The sequence below is a fragment of the Protopterus annectens genome, chromosome 1.part0 (assembly GCF_019279795.1).
Source record: "Protopterus annectens isolate FY-2018-M chromosome 1.part0, PAN1.0, whole genome shotgun sequence".
In the NCBI taxonomy this organism is placed as follows: Eukaryota; Metazoa; Chordata; order Ceratodontiformes; family Protopteridae; genus Protopterus; species Protopterus annectens.
The window spans coordinates 824,983,499-825,010,211 of NC_056725.1; the positions used below are offsets into that span (position 1 = coordinate 824,983,499).

A 26,713-nucleotide genomic window follows, 5' to 3' on the forward strand; every position below is an offset into this window, starting at 1 on the left:
ATTTATTTATAAAAAAAATTTCTGTTAACTGGGACTGTTTCATTTTATGTTTTGAAGTTTCAGCACGCAGACCAGAAAATTACAGCAACCTACTCATACTAGAAAATATCAGCTACTTTAACTGTATATAAGTTCAAAGAATCTCAACTTGTAGTAGTGACGTGGAAATAATTAGGTTCTGTGGAATTAACTTTTCCTGGATCTGAAAATGACTGTATGTCTGTATTTTCCATATTCTTTCTTCTCATAGATGGAATCTTTGTTTGGAAGTCTGCCTGAAATGCTTGAATTCCAGAAGATATTCTTGCAAACTTTAGAAGACGGTATTGCCACTTCCCCAGACTTCAAGACTTTAGACACTCCTTCACAGTTCCGGGTAAGTACTCAACTTCAGTGTGTGGTGAAGGGAATCCAGAGTTGCACACTCCTGATCCCAAGAGAGTACAGAACTGTGTTGAAGGGTACACTCAGATTTTAGTTTATACTGTAAATAAGTTCTGTGGGCTATGTTCCTGTTGTTTGGATCACATTCTAAATGCTGCATTTAGTAGCTGTTGACTGCTGCCTCTTTGCTTCCAGCACATTTTCATATTCTTTCAAGTCATGTTCATATATTGTACCAGCTAGCACGTCTGTGGGGGTGACAGTTTGCAGTTCTACATAATTAGAATTTAATAGCACCACAATTGGCATGATGTGTCTGTTTCCCCTCATTAAGGGCCTAGAATGTTGGTGTACATAGTGGGTTGCCCACCATTTGTACATGGCACATATGTAGCAGCCTTTGTCGACTTGTTCTGTTCACCGTCTCATGCAACAGAGTGCGCATGTAGTAGAACTATGTTAGTATTCTAAGTGCAGACCCATCACTTATCCCTATTCTATGTGTGTGATCACCTTCAACAGCTGCAGACAGATTGCAACAGAAGACGTGACTACTGTTAATCAGTCTGGATCTCATGACATAGAATAGTACGAGTTGGTAGTACAGAGACCATACTGCTGTTGGTGTTTTGCGTTCTTTCCATCATTTCCTGTCTAAGTGAGACTTGATATCTTTTCTATTTTATTGTTAATGCCACACGTAGCAGTCATAAGGTCTTCTCTGTGAGTGGTTCATATAAGGTGGAAAACCACAGCAGTTGTATGACAGTGGGCCTTGGGGTGAAAAGTGTCTAGTATGAAAGCACGATGTGTTACATTTATTTACTTTAACTAGATGAAACAAACAAATGATCTCATTTATATAGCATTTTCTAAGACCGCTTTGCATGTACATTGCTTATGACTGCTGATGAAGTGACTGTGTGGTAGCAGTCAGTATGGGCACCCTCATCCCCAGTTTTATGGAAAGGTGGACAAAACCCTGGGAAATCTACCCTTTTGTTTCCTACCCAATCAACCATCAAGTCAGCACCTGCGCAAGGGTTGTTGCAAGGAAATTCACTGTAAAGTCTTACCCAGAGAACTGCTCATTTTATTAGTAGAGCACCCCCCCCCCCTTATGCTGCACTTGGGTACCAAAGTTTCAAGTGTGGTATGAATCCTTGCCTGGGATTTATACCATTTCTTTTTGAGTTCGCGGCCAACTATATCATGCTAACATCGTGAAAAGAAATGTTTTTTGCACCTTTTTCAGCTGTGACCTGTGCAGTGGACTCACAACCAGCATAATATAGGAACATGATAAAATATGAGTCCTGTATCACAAACATTATGGTTTATAATACTGTGAAAATAAGAAAAAGATGTATTACACCAGGATGTAATAAGCGCATCTGGCACAAGCACTGATTTGCCTTACAGTTCACCAGACAAGGTCATTGATTTTCCATACTGTTCACATATCTTGCGTATTTAAAATACAGTATCTCAACTGTTAACAGTTCTCAACAAAAATCTTAGCAGAAATACATAACTAGTTTTTGTGGGCTTCAGTCACTTTGAACATTACTCTGTGCATACTTCTCAAATGTCCAGATTCTCGCAGAATTTCCAGATTTTTGCCTAATATTTGTTTGCCGATTCCTTATAAAATTAAATGCATGCTAAAGCAAAACCTGTTCTACCAGATTTATAGTTTATAAGAGGAATACTTAATGACTGTATTTTTGGGCAGTTGTGCCCCCATTATTTTTTGTTTTTGTCCAGATGTCTTGCAGTAAGAGGTTGAAAGTTATGACTTTGTAGAAAGAAAGCAAAGTTTTTTTTTTCTCATTTGGAAAGTGTAAAGTAAACCTGTTCTTTTGCAAAGTGATTAGGTTAGTCAGTATAAAACTAGCAAGACATGCATTTTCAGGGCTACAAAAATGGAACTTCAAGCAGACCATGTCAATGAACTTTTTGTTCCTGTTTCAGAAATTGCTGTTCTCGGTTGGAGGATCCTTCCTTTATTATGCAGACCACTTCAAACTTTACAGTGGGTTTTGTGCAAACCACAGCAAGGTTCAGAAAGTACTAGAAAGAGGTAAAGAAATGTATATGATGCATGTTCAGTGGACTCTTCCTAATATGAATGTGTATACAGGTTTATAGTTCTAGATATACATACTAATTTGTATGTGTACACATGTAACCAAACAAAGAAGCTTTGTTTGTTCATGTATGTAAAAAATTGTGAAATTGTGTGTGTTCTTGTGACACCCACCACCAACACGGTCACATGAAATGATGATTGTATTGCCTAGTTTTGAGCTTCCTAGTGATAAGGAAATGTTGGTGTACTTAAAAATATGATAGCTTAAGGTAACACGTTGTCTTGATAGCATTGTTCGCTGTGACTGTTGCCTGGAATTTCACCTTAAATAGTCTCTTTAGTGGTAGCTGATGCTTAATTCATAGTTCACCCTACGTTTCTCCCTCAGCTGGATGGAAGTAGCCTGCTACCCTCTGATTGCAGGGGTGCATTGTGTGGCATGTGTTTACAGCCCTGTAGTTCACCCATGTGTCATGTGTTTACAGCCCTGTAGTTCACCCATGCCATGAATGTAAGCAGCCCAACTATCACTGCATTTGTCAATCTATTATTAGCAGCCCACGTTTTGTGTTTTAAATCATTATTTATGCAGCTGTGTCCTTTCTGAAGTGATGTATCCTCTCGCTCACTCCCTCTTTCCTTTCTTCCTACATAATTAAATAAATGCTTCTCTTCCCTATTTTTTCGTTTTCTAAACAGAGGCCCCTTCAGCTTTAAAGCCTGCCTGCTCCTTTAACATTACCATTTACACATGATTAAAGTTCTTCCTTCTTTCTAAATGATGCTTCTGCTGCCATTTCTTCTAAATGGACCATTTGTAAATATGCCATTCTTGTCAGTCTTTTCCTAATTTAATTCTCAGGTTTTCGCTGCCTCCCCATTACTAATCTGCATATGCTGTATGTTCCCATGGCCCACGGTTATATATACACAGCATAGATGTCCAGGTGAGGTTTTCATGCTTCTTGTAGCTGTAACATTGTGTGTGCACCCTCTCTTGTGACTGTATATTAATATGTATTTAAAATGTATCCTGCTAATTTATTAATTTTCTTTATAAATTCCATATGTGGTGTATCATATTCCCTTTCTCCAAGCTGCATATGGAAATAATATGTAGCATATATTAATTTTTGATATTAACTTTTGTTGCAAATATCAGTAAATCCTGTAGTTTTCTAAATGATTAAGATGAACGGGTGGAATACACAGCAGAGGTATATTTCACTGGTACAATGTATTTAAAAAAAAATTAAGCCATTATTGCGTATATGAATGTATCTGTATAGGTGTATCTGTGTGTGTATGTATGTACGTATGTTTATATAGCTCCATATCATTTGCGTTAGTAATATTTGGTTGCATGACAGATGATCAATAGAACATTTTGTCAAATTTTCGTTTGCATGAAAAAACATTTAGTCAGTGTAATAGTTTGATATATTCTGTCATACAGATATACAAGAATGTAACAAATATGTAAATAGTATTTAAAATTTGTTTATTCATTTTATTTTACATTTGTTGGCCGGGATAGTCCGACTGGATACATGTCCATTTTCAGCAGAGGCCTGAGGAGAAAAGCTCCAAACAACAACATACAGAAAAAAATAATACAGAAAAAAATCATAATATCAGTACAAGTTACAAACAGAATGGCATTGATTGGACAACACCAGTTCACTTATTTTGGAAGAGGAGGCTGACGAGAGTTGGTTCAACCGTTTTGCATGAGCACCTTTTGAGGGAGCCCTGGACATGTGCACCGAGTGCGCAGAGATTCAAGGGTATTAATTTGCACTTTAGCCAGGCGTCTTGGAAGTGCGGAAAGATGCATCCTTTTCAGGGATGAAGTGGCAGAGGCAGGACATTAGCATTATTCCTGCTGGGCAGTAGAAGGCTGTGGGAACACTGCAAAATCTACTTTGCTTTCTCACAGGATAAAAGCTTTAATCTCTGACTTTGTCTCTTCCTTTTCATGCGTTCAGTTGGTAAAAGAAGGATAGGAATGAATGGGTATGTCAGGGATGAGACTTGTTATGCACACAGACACCTACACCTACACCCACACCCACAAAAATGTGCAGTTAAAGAGTAGTATTGGCTTGCGGTGAGCTAAATTGAGTTTGGAAAACTCTCATCCTATACTAAGGAGGAGTTAGAAGGTCCTCCTGATATTGGAGGAAGTGTTAGAAGGTCCTGCTGATGTTAGTGGAAAAACAAAGGAGGCAAAGTACACAATGCTGCCATGTACATTCATAATGTTAAGTGCCACATTAAGCCTTTATGGCACTTAACTGTATCAGAAACTCCCTGCCCCTGTCATAGTCTGCTCCTGCTGTTTAGAAGACAGCAGCCCTCCAGAGATAACTTCTGCCACATAGGGTCATTTGGGGATGGAATCATGCTGCAGGTTATCTCACTAAAGAAATGAGAGGTTAGGGTCTCATGAGGATATATGATGGGGACTCCTAGGAGGTTACTTGGAACAATGAACTGCTTGGCACTTACGAAAGTCCAGATGTTCATAGGTTAGATCTGCCAGAAAAGGATAGGCTGCCATCCGTTAGTGTAATGTGGACCTCTTGAAGCAAGTGCATAGCGTGGGAAAAGGATGCATAAGTTGTGGAGAACATACTTTTCTCCTGAAGTACAAGCAGTTTAAAGCTTATATTTGCCATTTCTTCTTTGTACGCAGTTCAGTTGAATGTCCACTCTGCAGCTTAGAAGCATTCCTTATTCCAGTTCTTCTCTGCCAAAGTAGAAGTGTCTGCGTGTTAATAGTGGATCCTGTGTCCTTTGAAGACCCTCATAAAGTGGAATTTTTTGACATTTCTTTACAACACTAATTCAGCAATGCTACTAAGTTTCATTCTGCTGAGAACAACAGATGACTATACTGGAGAAGTCTATTGAAAGACTTTTTCTACTGCCTCTTTAATTACATATTTTTCCGTAATTTTAACACAGTCGGCCCTGCTGCTAGGGCAGCATCTGTAAGTGTGCACATACATAATGGCCTAGTTCTCAGTTTTTCATTTCCATAAAGAGCTTATTCAAACAATTATCAGTACACCTTTTAGAGGTAAAGTATTTTTTTGTGAAGATGCTTCATCGATTCTAGACACTTAGAAGCCTTAGGTTTCTGCAAGATATAAACCTGGGCTACTCAGTGAAGTAATTTGCCCCTTTGTATACTGATCATTTGATCAAGATTTTTTTAATCAAATCTGTTTTCTGTTGCAGTTAGTGATGCAACATCCCTGACATTTTTCATAATTGCAGGATGTTCAGCATTACTGATCACATTTTAACTTATCTTTTGTCACAGTAGGCCCTGTCCATTTGAATTAGGGCCAAGGACTCTTGACTGAGGCCTACAGTACAGCAAAAATATTTAATAAGTAGTTTTCTATACTGTATACCTCTAGAAGCACAGCATTATTCACTAGCTACTTTTCCCTTTATAAGCATAAAATAAATGCAGTATGGTCACGGAAGCCACATCCTTTGTTTTGTTATTTAAATTTCTAAATCAGTGTCTTAAGTTTGATATTAAATAATTTCATCAGGAATCCTGTGACACACTCCTACTAAATAGTTAGCAGTTTGATGCCTAGGCCCCACTACAGTTATGTAACCTTTAGTTCAGAAAGATTGGGTATTGAGGTGTGAGGGATGTTATCACCTGTTTCAAGAATAGTAGATGTTGAACATCATAATATTTAAAATATTATGTTGAATTTGGTGGGATACTACTAACTGCCATTTCTTCTCGATACCAGCTTATCTCTCAGAATGTACACATTCAAGCTCAGCTGCTGTTTAGAAAGGGAGAGGAGGGCTTAAGTTTCCTCTCAAAGCTGTTTCTTGACCCCATGAAAATTTTTGTAAGATGGGGGATTCTTACCCAATGTAGACTCAAGTGCCTTCAGTAAGTTCTTGAAATGTATGAAAAATTCATAAAAGTAAGGGTTTATGCATGGTTGAGTCTTCCTTACACTGTTGTCACTAGATCGTTTAATGCATTTGTTAGACATTACAGGTTCAGAGTTATATACTAGGCTAACTACCACCAGGGCCTTTATAAGTCTAGCTGTGCAACCTAACTCAATAGTGTATGGGGGGGGAGGGTGTATATTAGGAAGTTACTAGAGGTTATGTGGGGAAGAGGTATGTTAGTTTGGGCATTACTGTCTGCCTCTGCCTATCAGAGACATGGAGGCCAGACCAGGGGTGAATTTCTGATGTTCCCATGTATTGGTTAAAGTTGCACTTAAATAGGGACAGGGATGGACTCTGCGTTGTGTGGATGGGGAGAGTGTTCCAGAGCATGGAGATCCTCTGAGGCACATATCTGTCTCTCCAACATGTCTTATTTATGTCACAAGCAAAATTTAAATCCTTGAATCTAGTAGTTCTGATGCTGTTCATTTTATGGATGTGCAAAAGGTCCATAAATGTTGTATCAGAGGATGCCTTGTATTTCAGGCATAAATCGCCTCTCATTAACCTGTAGGATAAAGAGTATAGAGATAAAGCTTTAAGGCAATCCGTATAGGACAATGTGTTTGTACCATGGATCTTCTTGGCAAGAAACTGTTGTGGCCTTTCCAACTGCTGCTCATGTCTATTCAGGTAAATGCCAAAGGGATTATTATACTCAATTATACTCAATGATGGGTCTGATAAGGGCTGAATTCTTCATGACACCCATGCAGACAGGAACTGAAATTTTGATTGCTGAATCCTGCACTAAGGTACTGTATGAGCACATCCACTCATGCATGAATCGTGCCATCCCAAATAGAACCAAGACACTCAATGCCATAAACAAACTTTACAACAAAAGGAAGAAACTGTTGGAGAAAAGAGGAAAATCCCAGGATGCAAAAAACTCCCTTACCAGCCTCAGTAAGAAGCTGAGATCCCTCATAAAATCCTCCAAAGCTAGTTACGAAAATAAAATTGCCAAAGATTCCAAAGACAACCACAAGGCATTCTATAGCTATGTCAAGAATCTAAATGGCAATGCTCAGATCTGCTCTGAGCTACAACAGAATGGCATTAAATATACTGATCCCAATTCAGTGCTAACTTCACCCCCTAAAGGGCACATCTCAATATTGAAAGATTTTAAATTCCGGTAATAAAGGCCACACAGGTAAAAAACGCACTCTCCAAAGCTAAGAATACAGTATCCATGGGACCAGATGACATCCTGGGCTGTGTACTACATGAACTACAAAATGAACTGGCACCTCACCTAAGTGTCATGTTTAATCATACCCTCACCTCAGGCTTCATGTCCACTGAGTGGCGCACAGCTACAGTTATCCCACTCCACAAGGGGTGATCCACCTTGGATCCTGGGAACTACCGCCCCATCAGTCTGACGAACCTGATCTGCAAGGCCATGGAATGTATTATCATGGAATTTATAAACAAAGACATTGGCAACCTTCAAACACTGGACCCCCACCCAGTTTGGGTTCGTGAAGGGCCGATCTTGTGTCCTGAACCTGATTGACTTCTTCGAATCAGTCTCCAGAGTTGAGGATGAGGGTAAGGCGGTCCTCACAGCCTATCTGGACTTCGCCAAGGCCTTCAACACTATCCTCTACTCTGGAATCATAGATAAACTTAGTAAGCTAGGCATTAATCCCTATGTCACTCGATGGGTTGCCAACCGGCTTACTGAGAGAACCCACACTGTAAAAGTAGCCGACTCCAAATCCAGCTGCAGACAAGTGACAAGTGGAGTACCTCAGGGTTCAATTCTGGGACCGTTCTTGTTTGGCATCTACTTCTCTGTAGTACAGGCCAACATTAAGGGACTCTGGCTAACAAAGTTCGCAGATGACTGCAAACTGGGAGCTATTATTGAATCCCCAAATTATGTGGATATTCTACAAAAGGGCCTTACAGAAACAGATGCTTGGTGCCAGAGCTGTGGGCTCAAGCTCAATGCCAAGAAATGTATAGCTATCCCCGTTGTGAAAAAACATTTACCCATGAATTACCACATAGGTGGCAGTACACTAAGCACCGAAAGTATGATAAGAGACTTAGGGACACTGGTGGACAGTGGTCTCACCTTAGATAACCACATCGCCATAAGAGTCAGGAAATCCTTCTATGTGGCACACCTCATCACTAAGGGCTTTTCATCCATAAAAAAGGAGGTCATTCTCCCACTGTACTTATCCCTCATTAGACCCATTATAGAATACAGTGTCCCGTTTGGTATGTACCTCTCAAGACATCTGCAACAACTGGAAAGGCCGCAGAAATACCTCACTAAAAGAATCACAGGCCTAAAGCAGATGCCCTATGCTGACAGTCTAAAAAAAACTCCAGCTATACTCTGTGGCATATAGTCTACTCTGAGGCAATCTCTGCTTAACATACAAGGCCATGTCAAACCCAGAGCTGTTGGACATGCTCCACTTAAAGAAATCCCAATCCCTCAGAGCCACACGCTCCAGGCATCTAAACCTTGTCATCACAATGAAAAAAACTTGCTGGAGGGATAGATTCCTAACCCAGAGACTCCCCATACTCTGGAATAAACTGCCCATACATGTCAAGCATAGCGCCTCTTTGGCCGTCTTCAAAAGGAACCTTGACGATTGGATGGGAGATAGGAAATTCAGTCACCCTGCTAGACAGGGGTCCAGGGAAGTAAATATTGTGGGAAGAAATAGACAAGGAATTGTTATGGCTAGGCTTGTATAGGCCCTAGGGTCGATAGCCTAGTACCAACCTATGAATAAAGTGGCACTATGACTTCTTTGGATCTGGCTGCCATGCCGTTGGATTACATAAAATGATGATCTTACTACCTTGGCCCACAAATATGTCAAAGGTTAGATTACTCTCTCCATATGTTCCCAGATCCCTGATTACTGGGTCAACTCTGGGGGTCTTTTTGATGGAGTAATAAGCCTGGGTGGCAGTTTTCCCAAAAGGCACTGTAATACATTTGTTGGCATTGAGTTTTAGTTTGTGACATTGGCACCAATCATTTGTCTGTCTTAGACCCAGCTTGTAAGATGTTTGTGTCATGGGGGAATCTGTGATAGCTCCCAGTTTGCAGTCATCTGTAAACTTGGGCAGCTAAAGGCACTTGACATTAGCCTTTACCTCTGAGAAGTAGATGCCAAATAGGAGTTGTTCCAGCACAGAGCCCTGAGCTATATCTATGGTGACCGGTCTCTTAGTGGAGGTAGGCTCACCAATCCTGACTTCCCTGGTCCTGTCTTTGGGCCACCTAATGATCCAGTGAGTTATGAAGGGCTTTATGCCCAATTCAATAATTGTGCCAACTATATACAAGTGGGGTATTGTATCAGATGTCTTACCCTGATCCAGGTAGACAGAATGCACAGTTTTCCCCTCATCCATTGCCTTGCTGATCTTGTCAAAGAAATCCACCAGATTTAGTAGGCTTTATCTTCCCTTGATAAAGTCAAACTTGTTGGATAGAGTCTCTGAAGATTGCCTATATCTTTGTTGATCATTTCCATGATAATTTGTTCGATGGATTTGCATATTAGACTAGTCAGACTAACTGGTCTGTAGTTTCTGAGGTCATCTGATGGTCCAAACTTGTGAAGTGGGATAACTGTTGCGGTCCTCCATTCTAGTTGTACACAGACTGTTTTGAGTCTGTAGTTGAAAAGTGACTCAGGTGGTCTTAATAGGTCATTTCAGCTATTTAGAAGACATCCTGGGATATTTTCTGGGGCCATTGAGGCTGTGTTTTGGGCCTTATTGAGCGATGCCAAAACCTGCTCCCTGTTAATAGTTGGATGGTTATGCTAGTAGATGGCCATTGAGGCTGTGTTTTGGGCCTTATTGAGCGATGCCAACACCTGCTCCCTGTTAATAGTTGGATGGTTATGCTAGTAGACATTTCATGAAAAGAGGTGGGGAGAGTTGGGGGGGGGGGGTTATGTTTGAACTGAATTTGTCAGCCAGCAAGTTTGCCATGTCACTGTACTCCATGAAGATGAATACCTTTTAGCACTTTAGGTCCTCAAAAAAGATGTAGGAGCTTCGTAAACTTTGTCTAAGGGAAACCAGGGCTGTCCTTGTTTAGTCCTCCCATTTAGTATGTCACTTGCCCCAAATGTACATAACTGGTACAGTCTAGTTGTGCAAGAGAGCTTTCCATCAGAATTGATGTTTGAATAGATCACTCTTGCAGCAGCCTAAACCATACGAGTTATATCCTGCCAAGCATATGACAGTTGGCCAGTATTCAAAGCCTTAAGGCACCTGCCACATGCCCTAACCACAGAAAGGCATCAGGAGAGCCATATAAAATAAGTGGTTAGGACATCAGCTGTTCACGGTTTTCTTGTCACAGAAGAAAGGAGCCAGAGAACTGGAATAGGCCAGGAAAAGAATAGTAGTAGTAAGTGTACTTGTCTGTGTATTGATTTGGCGGTGCTGGTTCTGTGACCCCCCCCCCCCAGACAGCATTTGCTGAATGTCTGGTTTGACGGATGTGTAGTAATCTCTTGGAATGGAGAAAGAAACTCCCATTCTGATTTGTATCTTTGCTGAATGATGCTTAGAACCCATTTTTCTGAGACTGATGATGACACTAAAGAAAATGCATACCTAAAGTCTGGGAAAGATTTTAAGCGATTGTCAGAATAGGAAGGGGGAGTAGGAAGGGGCAAGTAGTTATTCTGCCTTTTTGGACTGTCCTTGGTTCTGAGAGGTTTTCCTCTTTTTCAGCCTCTTTGCCATTGTGTTTTGAATGCCTGTTTGCATGTAGCTTGCTGAGACTGTTTGTTTCCTTTAAAAGGGTCCTGAATTGGAAGGAAAATTCATAAACTTCAAAAAGGAAGGCTGAAAATCTGGGCAGCTCCCAGAATTACTTTGCCTCTTTCATCAAATCTTAATAGGACTTCTGCAGTTGGACAAATAATACCTCTTTGTCAAGGGGAGCAATTTAAAATCTTAGCTTTGACATCTTTGGGCATATTTTGCAACTGTAACCATGCAAAGCTTCTCATAAATGAGCCAGTAGCATATCACTTTAAAGAATACTTGATTACCCTTGAAACAGAAGAAATTAAACTATGTAGAGAAGTTCTCTTCTATTGAAGAAGAAAGATCAACAGTTAACTTCCTCATACTTAAAAGAAAGCCAGCAAAACCTTTAACACTTGACCTTGATTCATAGGTTCATAGGTTGGTACTAGACTATCTGCCCTAGGGCCTATACAAGCCTAGCCATAACAATTCCCTGGATATTTCTTCCAAAGATATTTGCTTTCCTTGACCCCTGTCTAGCAGGGCGACTGACGTGTTCCCTGGGGTGAATGTCCTATCTCTCATCCAATCATCATATTCCTTTTGAAGAGGGCCAAGGAGGCGCTCTGCTTGACATGTATGGGCAGTTTATTCCAGAGTCTGGGGAGTCTCTGGGTCAGGAGCCTATCCCTCCAGCATGTTTTGTTCATTGTGATGACAAGGTGTAGATCCCTGGAGCATGTGCTCTGAGGGATTGGGATTTCTTTAACTGAAGCATGTCCAGCAGCTCAGGGTTTGACATGGGCTTGTATGTTAAGCAGAGATCACCTCTGAGTAAACTATATGCCACAGAGTATAGCTGGAGTTTTTTAGACGGTCAGCATAGGGCATCTGCTTTAGGTCTGTGATTCTTTTAGTGAGGTATTTTTCAGCCTTTCCAGCTGTTGCAGATGTTTTGTGAGGTACATACCAAATGGGGTGTTGTACTCTATAATGGGTCTAATGAGGGATGAGTACAGTGGGACAGTGACCTCCTTTTTTCTGGATGAAAAGCCCTTAATGATGAGGCGTGCCACATAGAAGGATTTCCTGACTGTTGTGGCGATGCGGTTATCGAAGGTGAGACCACTGTCCACCTGTGTCCCTAAGTCCTCTCATCACACTTTCGGTGTTTAATGTACTGCCACCTATGTGGTAATTCATGGGTGCATGTTTTTTTCCCAAAGGGGATAACTGTACATTTCTTGGCATTAAGCTTTAGCCCATGGCTCTGGCACCAAGCATCTGTTTCTGTAAGGCCCTTTTGTAGAATACCCGCATCATTTGGGGATTCAGTAATAGCTCCCAGTTTGCAGTCATCTGCAAACTTTGTTAGCCAGAGTCCCTTAGTTTTGGCCTGTACTTCAGAGAAGTCGATGCCAAACAAGAGCAGTCCCAGGACTGAAACTTGACGTACTCCACTTGTCTGGAGCTGGTTTTGGAGTCTGCTACTTTTACAGTGTGGGTTCTGTCAGTAAGCCAGTTGGCAACCCATCGAGTGACGTAGGGATTTATGCCCAGCTTAGTAAGTTTATCTATGATTCCAGAGTGGGGGATGGTATCAAAGGCCTTAGTGAGGTCCAGATAGGCTGTGTGGACCACGTTACCCTCGTCCACACCTCTGGAGACTGATTCGAAGAAGTCGGTCAGGTTCAGGAGACAAGATAGGCCCTTCACGAACCCAAACTGGGTGGGGTCCAGTATTTGAAGGTTGCCAATGTCTTTGTTTATAAGTTCTATGCCCTTGCAGATCAGGCTCGTCAGACTGATGGGACGGTAGTTCCCGGGATCCAAGGTGGATCCCCCCTTGTGGAGTGGGATAACTGTAGCTGTGCGCCACTCAGTGGGCACGAAGTGGCAGTTTAGAATTCTGATGGTACCAGTAGCAGAAGAACCCACTGTTTCTCAAATCTGTCAAAAGCTTTCCTGTCATTATCAGAATGATAGCATTGCAATTCCCAAAGTGTTTGACAGCAGATGATTTTGTTAAAAGTCACAACATTGTCAGATTTGGGATTAAGAAGTAAATATTTATGTACAACTGAGGTACCTTTTATAATCTGTCCCACTTTTATGGATAAGAGGCTGTCAGGGATACTGCAGACTATTGGGAAAATATCTTCTAATGCTGGCAAAACGGGAAGAGCTGCATTCTGAGAAAAATGCGTTGGTAAACGATCATAATATTTTTGTTATATTCTGGAATTTCACTGTGTTCCCATCAAAACAATCCTTTCATTTGGGAATAGTTTCAGGAAAGAATTCTTTTGGGCGGTTTCTCAAGTTTCACTCCAGAATCAAAATCAACTACCTAGGTAGAATTAACGGATGAAATTTCCTTGCAGTTCAGTCCCTGTTCTTCTGACTAAGAATCAGTATCAGAAAAAGAAGGATTTTTTTCTTTTACTAGTCAGTTAGGAATCTTGAGTTTAAGGAATGCTTGAAATAAACTGTTAACAAAGCCTAATAAATCTTCCTTGTCCAAAATCAGAGAGATTGGGGATTGGCCACATGTTTAATTTTTTCTTTTTCTCAGAGACCCTTCTAGAAATAGACCGACTCATGGCAGGGACACTAGCCCAGAAATTGGCTGTCTTAGCGTGGCTGTGTGGTGAAAGCATGGTCCACCCCTCTCCTCTGAGACAGACGAGAGGTTTTCCTTTGCCCACAGAGGACACACACACTGCAACAGATTGATGTGCTTAACCCCCTGTCTTTAGTGACTTGGAGAGCTACACTGTGCGGATTCAAGGCAAAAGATGTGTGGTCTAAGGAACTCAGTTTGGCCACAGCAGAGTTACCCATCAGTGGCTGAGATGGAAAAGAAGCCTGTTTAACAGACAAAGGCTCCATAAAGTTTTTCTTTTTCTTGTAGATGATGGAGGGATCCTGCTACATGGTTCAGCCAAAGAAAGCGTCCTGAAACAAGGCTTGCAGAGCCTGGAGAGTCGATGAACATATGGGCAGAAAACTCGGTTTAAAAAATAATTCAGCGACAACCACCAAAAGCAGTTTTCTGAATTAGTTTACACAGCTTCTTAAAATTACTTCATAAAAGTAGTTTTAAACACGTTTTTCCTCAAATAAATTAAAATGGAAGGCTAAAGTTTGTTTTCTGACAAAAAATGTCTCAAGACAGTCAAATTTTAAATTCTAGCTAAAGTAAACACTTTCCTTAAGAAATCTGTAGAAGGTTTTCTCCAGAACAGTACTTATCTACCCAGCTTGAAGAAGCACTAGCTGACTGTCAATCCCTTGAAGCCCGACTTTGAATACTGGCCTGTTTTCATATCCTTGGCAAGATATACCCCCACACAGCTTAGGCTACTGCAACAGTGTTCTAATTATGAACATTTTATATTCATAGCAGTGACTCTGCTGCACAAGAACCTGTTAGAGGTCCTCTGTTTAAGTGATTTATATGTGGATGCTTCTCAGAGCTATCTGGCCTCAGAGTTCTTGTGGGGCCTGCCATTCCAGCAGTCTTTGGTTATTTCTAATCAACTGGGAAATGCCTTTCTTGGTGTTAGTATCTATTATGCTGTTCACCCTCTCAGTGCTGCAGGACTGAAGTATAAGTCTAAAGCGTCTATATCACGTTATTGAACATTTACTTAATCGAATCAATAAAGGTCGAACTTTATTGATTTAAGTAAAACATCGAATAACATAAAAAAACAAATTTAAAAAAAAACTAAATGAGTGAGGCAGGGCAAGCCCCTGCACCCCCACCCCCTACTTAAATATGCCAACTCCGAGACCGTAGTTCATTGAGGTAAATGGAAATCTCCCCTTACGGAGATTTCCATTTACTTGCACGATGTTCTTCACTTTCGATATTGTCGTGCCGACAATTTCAGACTCGATATTGTCAGCTTATGACAACGTGTGAAGTAGACCCATCAAAATATGTTAGTAGGACTCAATTTCTTACTGACACAGAGTCCAGGCTCATATCTTGGAAATCCTGATTGGTTAGGACTTAAAGCAGTGAGTGTTGTCCTCGTCTTACAAGTGATGGAGTGCTCATTGATTGTGATTGCATAGTATTCACATCAAGTCAGATTTTCTGGAAGTATGTCATCCAGCTTAGAGACAGACTGTTAAAGCTAAAAACAGACCTTAACTACAGATATTGCCTTGGAGATAATGGCGGTATTTGGCTAAGTTTACCGACCATGGTTCTTAGAACATTGTGGAGAAGCAACTGCTTTTGAAGTCCTTTTAGCTGGTAGTGATCCTGTGTCTCACAGGATGTAGAAGTTCATCTGGCATATTCTGTTTAGACTGAGCAGCAGGTTGAGCGACATGAGTGCTCTGTGTCACATGTCCTTAGCGGGAGTCCTCATTCCAAGGCTGGTGAAATAAACTGCCATCAATCATTGCCAAAGCCCATTTAGGTGCCAGTACTGTCTCAGACTAGGGTTGCCACCTTTTCAAATGGCCAAAGTGGGACATTTTCGGGACACACATCAAATTTTACAGGTTGACACATACCTACAGTCAGTACAAAGGATAGAATTAATTTTTTTTTGCCTAAATAATAGCTTGTTCTTGTAGCATTTTAGTTGCTTATTCTGTTAGATACAGAATAACTTTTATTCAACTATTATATACAATATAGGACATAATTGTGTCCTACAATCTCAGGACACTTGCCATTTTTAATATTTTTTGTCAGGACACAACTGCCAAAAGAGGGGCTGTCCCTCGCAAAGTGGGACAGGTTTTAACCCTATCTCAGACTACAGAGACCTCTGTGGTTTGGCTTCTTAACAGACTTAGAAAATGCTGTTCTAGTCCAGTTTTGCTTTATAATACAAAAGAGGGAAGAATGGACAGTAGATGTGCCTCTTCAGTGGAAAGGACTGTTTTAAATACTTTGCCTTCTGAAGAAGTTACAGCTATAGAATTCTAGGCTCATTATGATACCATCTTGGTAGCCAAGAAAATTTTGTTTTTTAGTTCTGATATTAAATATTACTTGTGCGAGGTCAACATGGTAGAAGATTGCTGCCAGCAAATGAAACCCATTTTTTGTTGTTGCTGGTCTTGATGGTTCTTACCAAAACTTTGATTTTCTCTGCCTGCTGACTACTGTTCATTTCCGTATCCTCTTCTTTCACGACACCTAGACTAGACTGCTGCTGTTATGCTACTTACCCTTTTTTGGTTTCTCTCCTTAAGCAGAGCAGGATTTTAGCCTTTTTGTTTGTCTTCAAAATGGATGTAGGATGTGGTTCAAAATGGATGCAGGATGTGGTTCAAAATGGATGCAGGATGTATTTCAAAATGGATGCAGGATGTGTTTTTAGCCTTTAGGCTTTGCGAGGATTTAAGAAGAGCAGGAGAAACCAATATTAAAATTGCTAAACTTGTGTATATTATTAGTGGATATGTTTGACGGACTCCTTTGTTTCAGGGTCTACTCTCTTCGTGTTATGTAATCTCCTGATTAGAGTGAATATTTTCTTGTTATTGTTTTTTCCAAATCTGAGCCTTTGTGGTTTACTATCCCATACCGATATCTGTTTGAACTTGGATTCGTATAAGGGATTTGTTTTGGACCACTGACATGGATTTACTGCTGTGCGTCAGCAGTTTGGTTGTACTGATGGTCTGTTGCGATAATACTCTGAAAAAGATTCTGAGCCAGACTTTGTGTTTCTGGGAATTAGACAGTTTCTGTTCTTGTCTGACCAATATCAGCAGCAGATGGCCAATGAATTGTGTTATTATTTACTATTCTGTGTCTCTCTTTTTTTAATCAAATAATTGTTGTAGTGTTTTTTAAGCAGTGTGCTTTGATAACAAATATCTGTTTTTAAATGTTATTCTTTTCATTTATTGCATGAAAGCATTTTGTTTAAAGGACGTTCTATTCATTTGTGCCTGCACTTGTTTTCTTCCTTGAGCAGTAAAGCGTTTTCACTTCAGGATCTGGCTTCTTTTTAAGAAAGATTTTTGTCTTTTAGCTTCTTTGAAATGGCATCAGAGGTGGTAGTTAGCCCAGAAGATTTCTATTTGTAATTAAGAATGTCAAGTTGGAGGCATTTCTCAAAGTTCAGGAATGTAATTTGGCTCTGTTGTCATCACTGTTTTAAGAAAGGTAAGCCCTGTTTTGTGCATTATTTTGATCTAGGTCATTTACTCCCTGCTTAAAAGTTCATGTGTTGGCCTTTTGTGACTCAATGGCTGGTAAACTTCAAACCCAGCACAGGCTAACTTAGTACTTCTTGAGATGTTATTCACTTGGGACCCCTAGTCGGAATGTCAACACTTCCTTGGAATTGGAATCTTGCTTGCTTGTTTTAATTCTGTGTCCTTGCAACTTGTAGATTAATTCGTTGCTTTTTCTACTGATTTAATGTCCTGGAGTCATTTTATATGAATAAAACCTTTGTTTTGTGTGCTAGGCTTGGTGTTGAGGAGGATTAATTCTTACTTTCCGTCAAAGGTGGCATCTTCAGATTTCTTTTGACTTAGCTAGTCACCTTCATTTATTTTCTTGGAGGCTTACACTTAAGAATTAAAGTCTGCTCCACATGCATTTTTTTTTCTACTTAACCGCTTCACCAGACCTGCCAGTGGTCTCTTGGCTTCTGCTGTCTACCCTGGGCACTCCATCTACTTTCCCCAGCTACCTCCATACCTGCACAGGAGAATCCAAGGCCCCTCCCCTTTACCTGATAGACCCCCCCAACTCTTTTGGGAGTTGGCCTTAAGGAAGAAATCTTAGAAATGTGACCGTATAGGTAGCCATGAACCGGGTGGTGGGAGCCATCATTCTGCAGCAGTTCATAGGTAGGTACTAGGCTATTGGCCCTAGGGCCCATACAAGCCTAGCCAAAAAATGTACCATGGCTTTCGCCACCCAAGAGAATTATTTTCCTGTGCCCCTGTCGAGCAGAGCCACAGAAGTGATCCCTGGGGTGAATTTCCCATTTCCCATCCAGTCATCAAGATTTTTCTTGAAGAGTGCTAATGAGGAGCTCTGTTTGACATAGATAGGTAGTCTGTTCCAGAGTATGGGAAGTCTCTGGCCCATACAAGCCTAGCCAAAAAATGTACCCTGGCTTACGCCACCCAAGAAAATAGGTTCATAGGTAGTTAAAGATTTATAGATTAGTACTAAGCTAACTGCCCTTGTGAGCCATTTTAAGCCTAGCCAATAATCTCTTGTGAGACTCAAACCATGCACCTTGTGTTTGCAAGGCAAACATCTTAACCATTAAGCCACCCTCACAACCTTTGGCTAATCATGAGCCCTACTAAAACAATGTCAGCATGTATATTACTTCCTTTTACTGAAATGTATTTATTGTGAGGCTACTGGTCTCCACTAGTGCACTAATGCAAAAACGGCCATATCTTCAGCCTGTTTCCATGCAGAAACTCGGATCCTCATAGGTTTATAAGTTATTAACCAATTTTACAGGCCAAATTGCTGCCTTCTATGTAAGCTGCACATTCAGTCATGCAGTAAGTTTGTGTTCACCTAATCTGGTTTATAAAAAGTATGTTAAACAAGCCTGGTTTCATTGACTCCATGAAATTTGAGTTAAAAGTTTCATTCTTGAACCAGTTATCTAAACTTTTCTTGAAGTTACTCAAATTGGTTTAAAATTTAATAGTGGATGTTAGTCTATTCCAAATTTTTGGGATAACAGTTTTTACATAGTTACCCCTTCTTGTAGAGTGATGCTTGGAGGATAACAGAATTGACGGTTCTATGTTTGAATGCCAACATATTATTACATACAGTTAAATTAAGCATTGACTGTAAATGATCACCATTGAATTTTTTGAAAACCATTATTGTGTTCCCTGTAAATTGTCTGTAATGAAGTGAGTACAGGTTTAGTTTCCTACAACTCTTAGGGTTTTCCAAGTTTCTAACAGATGGAATATGCTTGGTAAAATGGCATTGTACAGACTCCAGCCAGTGCAATTTGTCTATCTGAATACATGCAAAATGTGTGTTGTACTCTGTTAAAAATTAGAGGATATGTAAGACACACAAAGTCGGACCACATCCCTGAGAAAGAATTTAGCACAATACCCAGGCAATGCATACCTTTACTTTTGGTAAAGATCACATGCTGATCAAATGCAGGCTCATTATTTACAGTAGCACCTTAATCTTTAAATATCCTAATTACTTCCAAGGCTGTACCACTCAGAAATATTGACTATAAAGGATGAATTTGTCCAAAGAACTGTATCTTGCATTTATCAGAACTAAAAGAAGGACCATATTCATTAGTCCACCTACTAAAGTCAGTTAATTTGTTTATGCTGCTTAAATCGTCAATAGATTGTACTAAAAAATGACTTAGAGTCATTGGTATATTTATTCACCCGAAATTATTGATTTAACAGGTTTGTAGAAAAAACAAGTTTAATAACAGCGGAACTAAGAAAGATCCCTGAGGTGCAACCTTGAAGTACGGGTAAATAGAATAAGTCCTCTTGATAGAAACACATTGAGATCAACTAGTGAACCATGCCAGTGTACACTTAGTGAGGAATGAATTAAATTTGTACTATAACATTGCTTTCAAAATAGAAGAATGAGGAAGGATATTGACAGCCTTACCAAAGTCCAAGGTAAACGACTCCAGCAGTTAGACCAAGAACCACAGCAGTACTAACTTGATCATAAAATTTTGTTAAGGTCACCAAAGTTGACTTACTGGCAGTAAAGCCATGCTGCCAAAAGTCAAGTGGAGTTCTACTTAAGGTAGGATCAGTCAAAAGTTTGATCATACACCTCTCAAAACATTTACATAGTACTCTGGTATGACTTATTGGCCTGTAATTATTAACATCCGTTTTATTACCCCTTTTGAAAATCGGCATAACAATAAATCTTTTCCACATAGAAGTAACAGAACCTTTCCTCAATAAACCGTTAAAGATCATTATCAGCACATTGACCCGCTCATATGAGCTGTAACAATTAAAACAACGAGAATGTCATTGACCCCCATTGAGGTCCTATTACAGGTCACTTTTAAGGCATTATGTATACGTTTCTTTGAGATAGTTGGGCAAATTCCATTGTGAGTCAAGTCATGGATTGGAAAAGTAGATCTGTCCTGTGGGAGAAGTCTACAGTGAGTTAACAAGGTGAGAATTAAATAACGTAGCTATTTGATTTGGATCGGTAATAGATCTAGCTTGATAATTAACCATGAAAATTTGATGGTATTTAAACAAGAGTTTATAATTGTAACATAACTTTTTATTAGTATGATCGTTAGCTAGCTTAATTTAATAAAGATATTTTTTTCATACTGCAGTGTAGGTTTGAATTTCTTACTGATTTTATTTAAAATTCTTTTATTTCTTGAAGTATGATGTTTCTTGTAGCACCAAAATAGACGTTTTTTTCTTGTAAAGTTGAATTAAATTCATGTTCCACCAAAAAGGAAACTTGGTGGTGTTGATTTTCTTGTTGTTGCTGCCGGCAGTTTCAGAAATGGCTTTGTGTGTTTCAGAAAAGTATTTACATTCCTGTTAGTTGAAAAAATAGTTTATTTTAGTTGATCAAAGTTAACAAGTCTGAGTGGAAATTGTGGGAACAATACATGCAGATTGTTTTGCAGGAGGAGTGAGGTGTAAGGGAGGGCATGAACTGATCAATTTATGTACTGTTAGATTGATGAAAATTGTATATAAAAATTTGTGATATATAATGATTTTAACTGTGAACATGATAATAAGGTTTGTATTCTTTTATATAAATATATGTTTGCCTATGTCTTAAGTGATAATTCAGTAAAGGTGTTAAAAAAATTAAAAAGTCTGAAATCAGTGACATAGATGCCTTGCCTCTGTGCCATCAGACCAGATTTTTTTTTAGTTCTGTTTTGTGCCATCAGACCAGATTTTTTTTTAGTTCTGTTTTTGCTCCCCTAACAACAGATCTGTTCCACACTTTGCTGTATACTGGCAGCTGTTGCTCCTTATGACAAGAGAGGTCCACATACTGAACCAGTTGTTTCTTAAGTAATGAATGTCAGGTAGGGATGCCAGTAACAAATAATGTTTGTCTAAACAATTTTGTAGTTGTTTTGTTTTACTTTGTTTAATTTTTGTGTTTCTTAACTGGGTTGTTGGATTGGTTCAATACTCTCTTCAGTCATCACCTGAGCCAGTGACATAATACAGCACAAATAATATGTAGTGCATAGAGAGCCATAGTTAGGCTCGAAAAACAGCTGAAATGCATCCTGGTTCAGCAATGTTGCAGCACGAGACCTGACCTTAATTTTTGGAGGGGTGCTTAACATTTGTTAAGTAAACCCCTAGATACTATTAATGTTGAGTCTGCACTAAAAGTGCCAACCAGAAAACAGAACAAGCAAAACATGAAATGGCTTCATTTCAACTCCTGTTTCTGCCTGCTGCCTGCTTAAATACTCTCACTATTTTGATTACAGCGGCTTCCCTTACACAGGAAATATGTATAGGAATCAACCACTTCCACACTGCTTTACTGGCTTTCAGAGCTGGCATAACATATTGCTTTCTTTTTTTAATCTAGATTTGTACTAATTAGAAGTACATGGAGCAGATAAATCTCCAATCAAAACAATATTATGAATTCTTCACCGGGATGCCAAGATTCATCTGCAAAGCTTTGCTCTAGATGTGACTTTCTTGACATCCATGTCTCGAATACATAATATATTTGTTACGATCGGTGACCCAATCATAATCTTCTATGTTTATTTTATTTTGCTAAATAAGTTTGACTGTACAGTACTAAGTAAGGTTCCTGTTACTGAGAGAATAGGTGGTCTGTTTTGTGGTCTGTTTCTATTAATTTGAAAGATATGCTGGTGGAGGATTTTGCAATTTATGGAAGCTGTGCCATATTCCAGGTTGGACTGTGAACTAGAAAGTAAAAGTTGACTTTAGCATAACTGAGTTTGTGTGTGCACTGCTCAGTCTTACATTGTATTAATATCAAATGAACTCTTCACCCTTTTTAACAAATGTGAACTGTAATATTATGATGACTAACTTTTTATTAACAGTCCCAGAATAGTACCTCTTCTGCCAATTTCTGACCTGGATATAATTCTGTTTTGTTTAGCAAAGACAGACAAAGCTTTTAAGGAATTTCTGGATGCTCGTAATCCAACAAAACAGCATTCTTCTACGCTGGAATCTTACCTGATCAAACCTGTGCAGAGAGTGCTGAAGTATCCGCTTCTGCTGAAAGAGTTGGTTTCTTTAACTGACCCCGACAGTGAAGAACACTATCACCTGACAGGTTTGTTTAAAAACTAACTAAAACTTATGTTGGTTTACAGAAATTTACTGTTCTTACGCCTCTCAACTCTCCAGATCTTTGCCTCATCTTTCTTGTCTGTTGCTCATACCATTTGTGTTTTTCTTTCAAATTACTATATGTTGAAGGTCAATAAATGACATACATTTGCATTTCAGACCTCTCATGTCTTTTAGAGAATGCATGCTAACACAAATCCTGTTGTTCAGGCAGCTTTAAGTTTATAAGAGCAATATTTCAAAACTGTTTATATTTTTGGGCCTTTGTTCTGCCATTATTTTAGGCTTTGTCCATATTTCTTAGCTAAGGGGTTTGACTGGTGTCCATATTTAACACTTTCACCTAGAGCTGGAAATGTATTCTGCAGAGTTGTGTGTTTATAATGCTGCACACACACAATATCAAATTATATTGTTTAGTTCCCTACAGTGATGGAAGTTTTTTTTTCTGTTCATGTGCTACCAATTGCCACCTTTTCTGTGAGCTAAACATCCTGTCATACAGCAAGTTTTATGTTCATCTCACCTGGTTCATAGAAAGTATTTTAAACAGCCTGGTTTGACAAGGCATTCTTTGCCATAGTGTTTTTCACTTCATGGCCAAGTGCCTTTATTTTATTGCAGTTTAACTTTTTCTTTTTTTTTCATTTATTTTTTTTTAACTGTGGATTGACAGCATTTTAAGCCTGGCACTGAAATTGATCTAGAGAGAGAGATTGCACTTTGGATTGCAACTGTTTTAATATCCTGTTGGCTCAACAGAACAAGCAGAGGCCTTGGAAGGAATATGAAAGAAATGTGTATGTAGATTTTGCCTTCTGAAGAAAACGCTGCTGTGGCAAGGGAAAAATGTGAACCATACGTCTCTCAGAGTAGTCACCACTGGCATGTACTTGCACTCACATGCAATTTTGTCTTTCCCCATCAGGTGTGACAGTCGATCAGTATACATTTATTAACTGATTTCTGGCAGGAATGTCAAAGCAGAAACGAAATAGCAGTCCGACAGAATATTTCAGGTATATTATGTCTGAATACAAAAACGCAGGCGGTGCTTTGCAGGCCAGTCATTATGATTTGCCAGCTGCTAGTAGAAGATGGGCTGTAGTTTTGAAGATGTTGAAATGTCTGTAGTATAGTTGCCCATGTTCCTCTTGGCTGTCTGTTAGTTCTAGTTTGCCACAAGTTTGTTTGCCTGTGAACTCCATTTTTAAGCAGCTTTGTATCCTTAAGCTTTGTGAATCTTTCTTAGATCAGTTTCTCCGTTTCATGTAATACAATTCTGACCTGCTGTGGTTGTCAGATAAGGCACCCTTATTCTTTGTAGCTATCTGTTCATATGTCTGTTCCAGTGATGGAAAGTCATAATACAAGGTTGTTTGGGGCAGGGAAAGTGGAAAAGAGGTGAGCATTGGGAGAGCCTTCATTCAGCAGTGTTTAGTAGTTTGCAACACACTTACAAACAGCTGCCTTAATAACAATACAAAAGCAACAACTGTGGGAAGTTGGGTTAATTTTTAAGGTGTTTATCTTACAGACACAAGATGTAGGGTTTGATTCTCACATGGGGTAATTGGCTAGGCTTAAAATGGCCCACAAGGGCAGTTAGCCTAGTACTAATCTGCGAACCTCTGAAATGTAGAAGAACAGAACCTGATCCAGTAGGAACTGTTGTCATTCTGTCAATTGAAGCAAATGCACTTTGTTTAGCTTTCCTTCCCCTGCACTGAATACAGAAGTATAACTAGCTGCCCATTTCAGCAGTATTATTTTTGTAGTATGTATATGCACAATTTCTCATATACTCTTTCACAGTATCACCTTGGGTCCCACCTTAAAGGTGGCCATTGGCGTAGTGGGACTAACCCAGTCAAACTACAATAAAAAAAATCCTTCTTGTGTTTTGTCATCACCCCACTCTATAGCTTGTTAGCTACATCCCCTTTCCTTATGTTTGAGTTAAACTGTTTCAGCTTAATTTTCACTTTTATTGTATTTGTCTTACTGTTACGGAGCACAGTGCCACAATAGCACTGTTTCTAAAACCCTTTGGCTATACGTTTTCACTGCTGTATCTCTAGAACCCTGTCACAAACATTAACATTCTGCCCTGAAGGTTTAGTTAATTCTTTAGCATTTGCTGAAATCACTACCTATGCAAGAGTTGAAAATGTGTACCGCTTCAGGTAAATACACTAAGTACAGTGAAATTTGGGGTAACATCAGGAAAACCACAACAGTAATGGGCCGCAAGTTTAGCTTATAGGTTTATAGGAAAGTACAAGCCTAGCTGTCTTTGCAGGCCATTTTAAGCTTAATCAGCTTCCATTTGTGTACTGGAAATAACTTATCCCTGGTTATAGACTGGTCTTACTCACCCCAGGGTCAATAATTATACACTACTCCTAATGAGAATAACTGGCATCATACCATAGATAATTTTAGGGGACCATTGCATGGGATAAAACATTTAGGAGCTGCCATTGTCCATTAGTAGAACAGGGGGCAGTCCTGTGGAAAATGTTCTGTTTACCATCCATAGATCTTAGCTGCGCTTGAATATGGGCAGGGATGAGCTTTATTGTATGTGAATGAAGAGTCTGTTCCATAGCAGCCATATCTTCTGTTGATGTTGCAGAAGAAGTTTGAATCACTAGAGTGGGCTTTTACGATGGTACTTGATTGTTTATATGCAGTACATTCATCAGTAGTTGGTCAGAGGATGCCTTGTATGTCAGACACAGTTCACTTCTTAGTAGTCTGTTGGTTACCGAGTATAGTGACCGGTCTTTAAGTCGGTACATGTAAGACATGTTCTTTAGACCTTGTGTCTTTTTAGTAAGGTATCTCTGTGGGTATTCCAGTTGTTGCATGTGTCTCTTTCCAAAGGTTGCATTATATTCAATGATTGGACTAATAAGGGCTGAGTAAAAAAGTACAATGACTTGCCTAGATCCAGACAGGATCCCTTTGCTTATAAGCTGTGCAATGTAGAAGGGACTGTCTTACAACAATGGACACATTGGTCAAAAGTTAGGTCACTCTCAAAATAAGTTCCCAAATCCCGAACAACTGGGTCAGCTCATAAGGGCATATTGTCAATGTGGTAGTTCCTGGGGTAGATAACTTCCCAAAGAATAGAGTAATGCATGTTTTAGCATTTAGTTTCAGTCCATGATTTAGGCGCCAGTTATTTATTTGGGACAAACCTTCTCGCAGGATGGCTAGGTTGTTTGGGGGATTCAGTGATTGTTCCTAGCTTGCAGTCATCTGCAAACTTAGTCAGCCAGAGCCCGTTGATACTGGCTTTTACTTCAGAAAGGTAGATACCAAACAAGAGAGGTCCCAGCACAGAACCCTGGGGGAACTCCACTGGTGACTGATCTCTTTGTGGAGGTAGCTTTCCCTGTATTCATAGTTCATAGGTTCATAGTTCATAGGTTAGTACTAGGCTAACTGCCCTTGTGAGCCATTTTAAGCCTAGCCAGTTATCCCTTGAGAGACTCAAACCCTGCACCTTGTGTTTGTAAGGCAAACACCTTAACCATTAGGCCACCCACCCTTCTGTGTCCAGTCTGTAAGCCAGTTGGCAATCCAGTGGGTGACTTAAGTGTTTATTCCCAGATTATTTAGCTTTTCTACTATGCCTGAGTGGGGAATTATCAAAAGCTTTGACCAGGTCGAGGTGTGGGGTGTATACCATTTTGCTTTCATCCTTTGTTTTGGTGATCTTTTCAAAAAAATTCCACAGGTTGAGTAAGCATGACCTGCCCTTGACGGATCCAAACTGAGACCGGTCTAGTCTTTGGCGGTTCCCTGTGTCCTGACTGATTAATTCCATGGTAAGTCTTTCCATTTCTTTGCATTACAGACTGGTCAGACTTCTGGGTCTGTAATTGGCTGGTTCTGGGGAAGTCCATGCCTTATGCAGGGAAATTACTTTAGGTGATCTGCATTCACTTGGCACAAAACCTGCATGGTGGCTGAGATTGAACAGTGTTATTAGCTGCTTGACTAAATTTTGCTTCATGCTTTTTAAGATGCATCCAGGGATATTGTCAGGACTTATTAATGAAATATTTTTAACTTTTGATAGCACTTTTTGGGCTTTTTTTGTGTGAT

At 39.7% G+C, this 26,713-nt stretch overlaps 1 protein-coding gene across 6 annotated transcripts in view; it reads left to right on the forward strand.

The window, feature by feature from the left end:
• TIAM2 (TIAM Rac1 associated GEF 2) overlaps positions 1–26,713 on the forward strand; it is a 2,099,243-nt gene that overhangs the window by 1,928,125 nt on the left and 144,405 nt on the right. For all 6 annotated transcript variants that reach the window (XM_044063392.1, XM_044063388.1, XM_044063400.1 and 3 more), the window contains 3 exons: positions 251–376; positions 2,359–2,467; positions 22,395–22,574. In XM_044063392.1, coding sequence (XP_043919327.1) covers positions 251–376; positions 2,359–2,467; positions 22,395–22,574 — 415 coding nt within the window. The remainder of the gene's footprint in view (positions 1–250; positions 377–2,358; positions 2,468–22,394; positions 22,575–26,713) is intronic.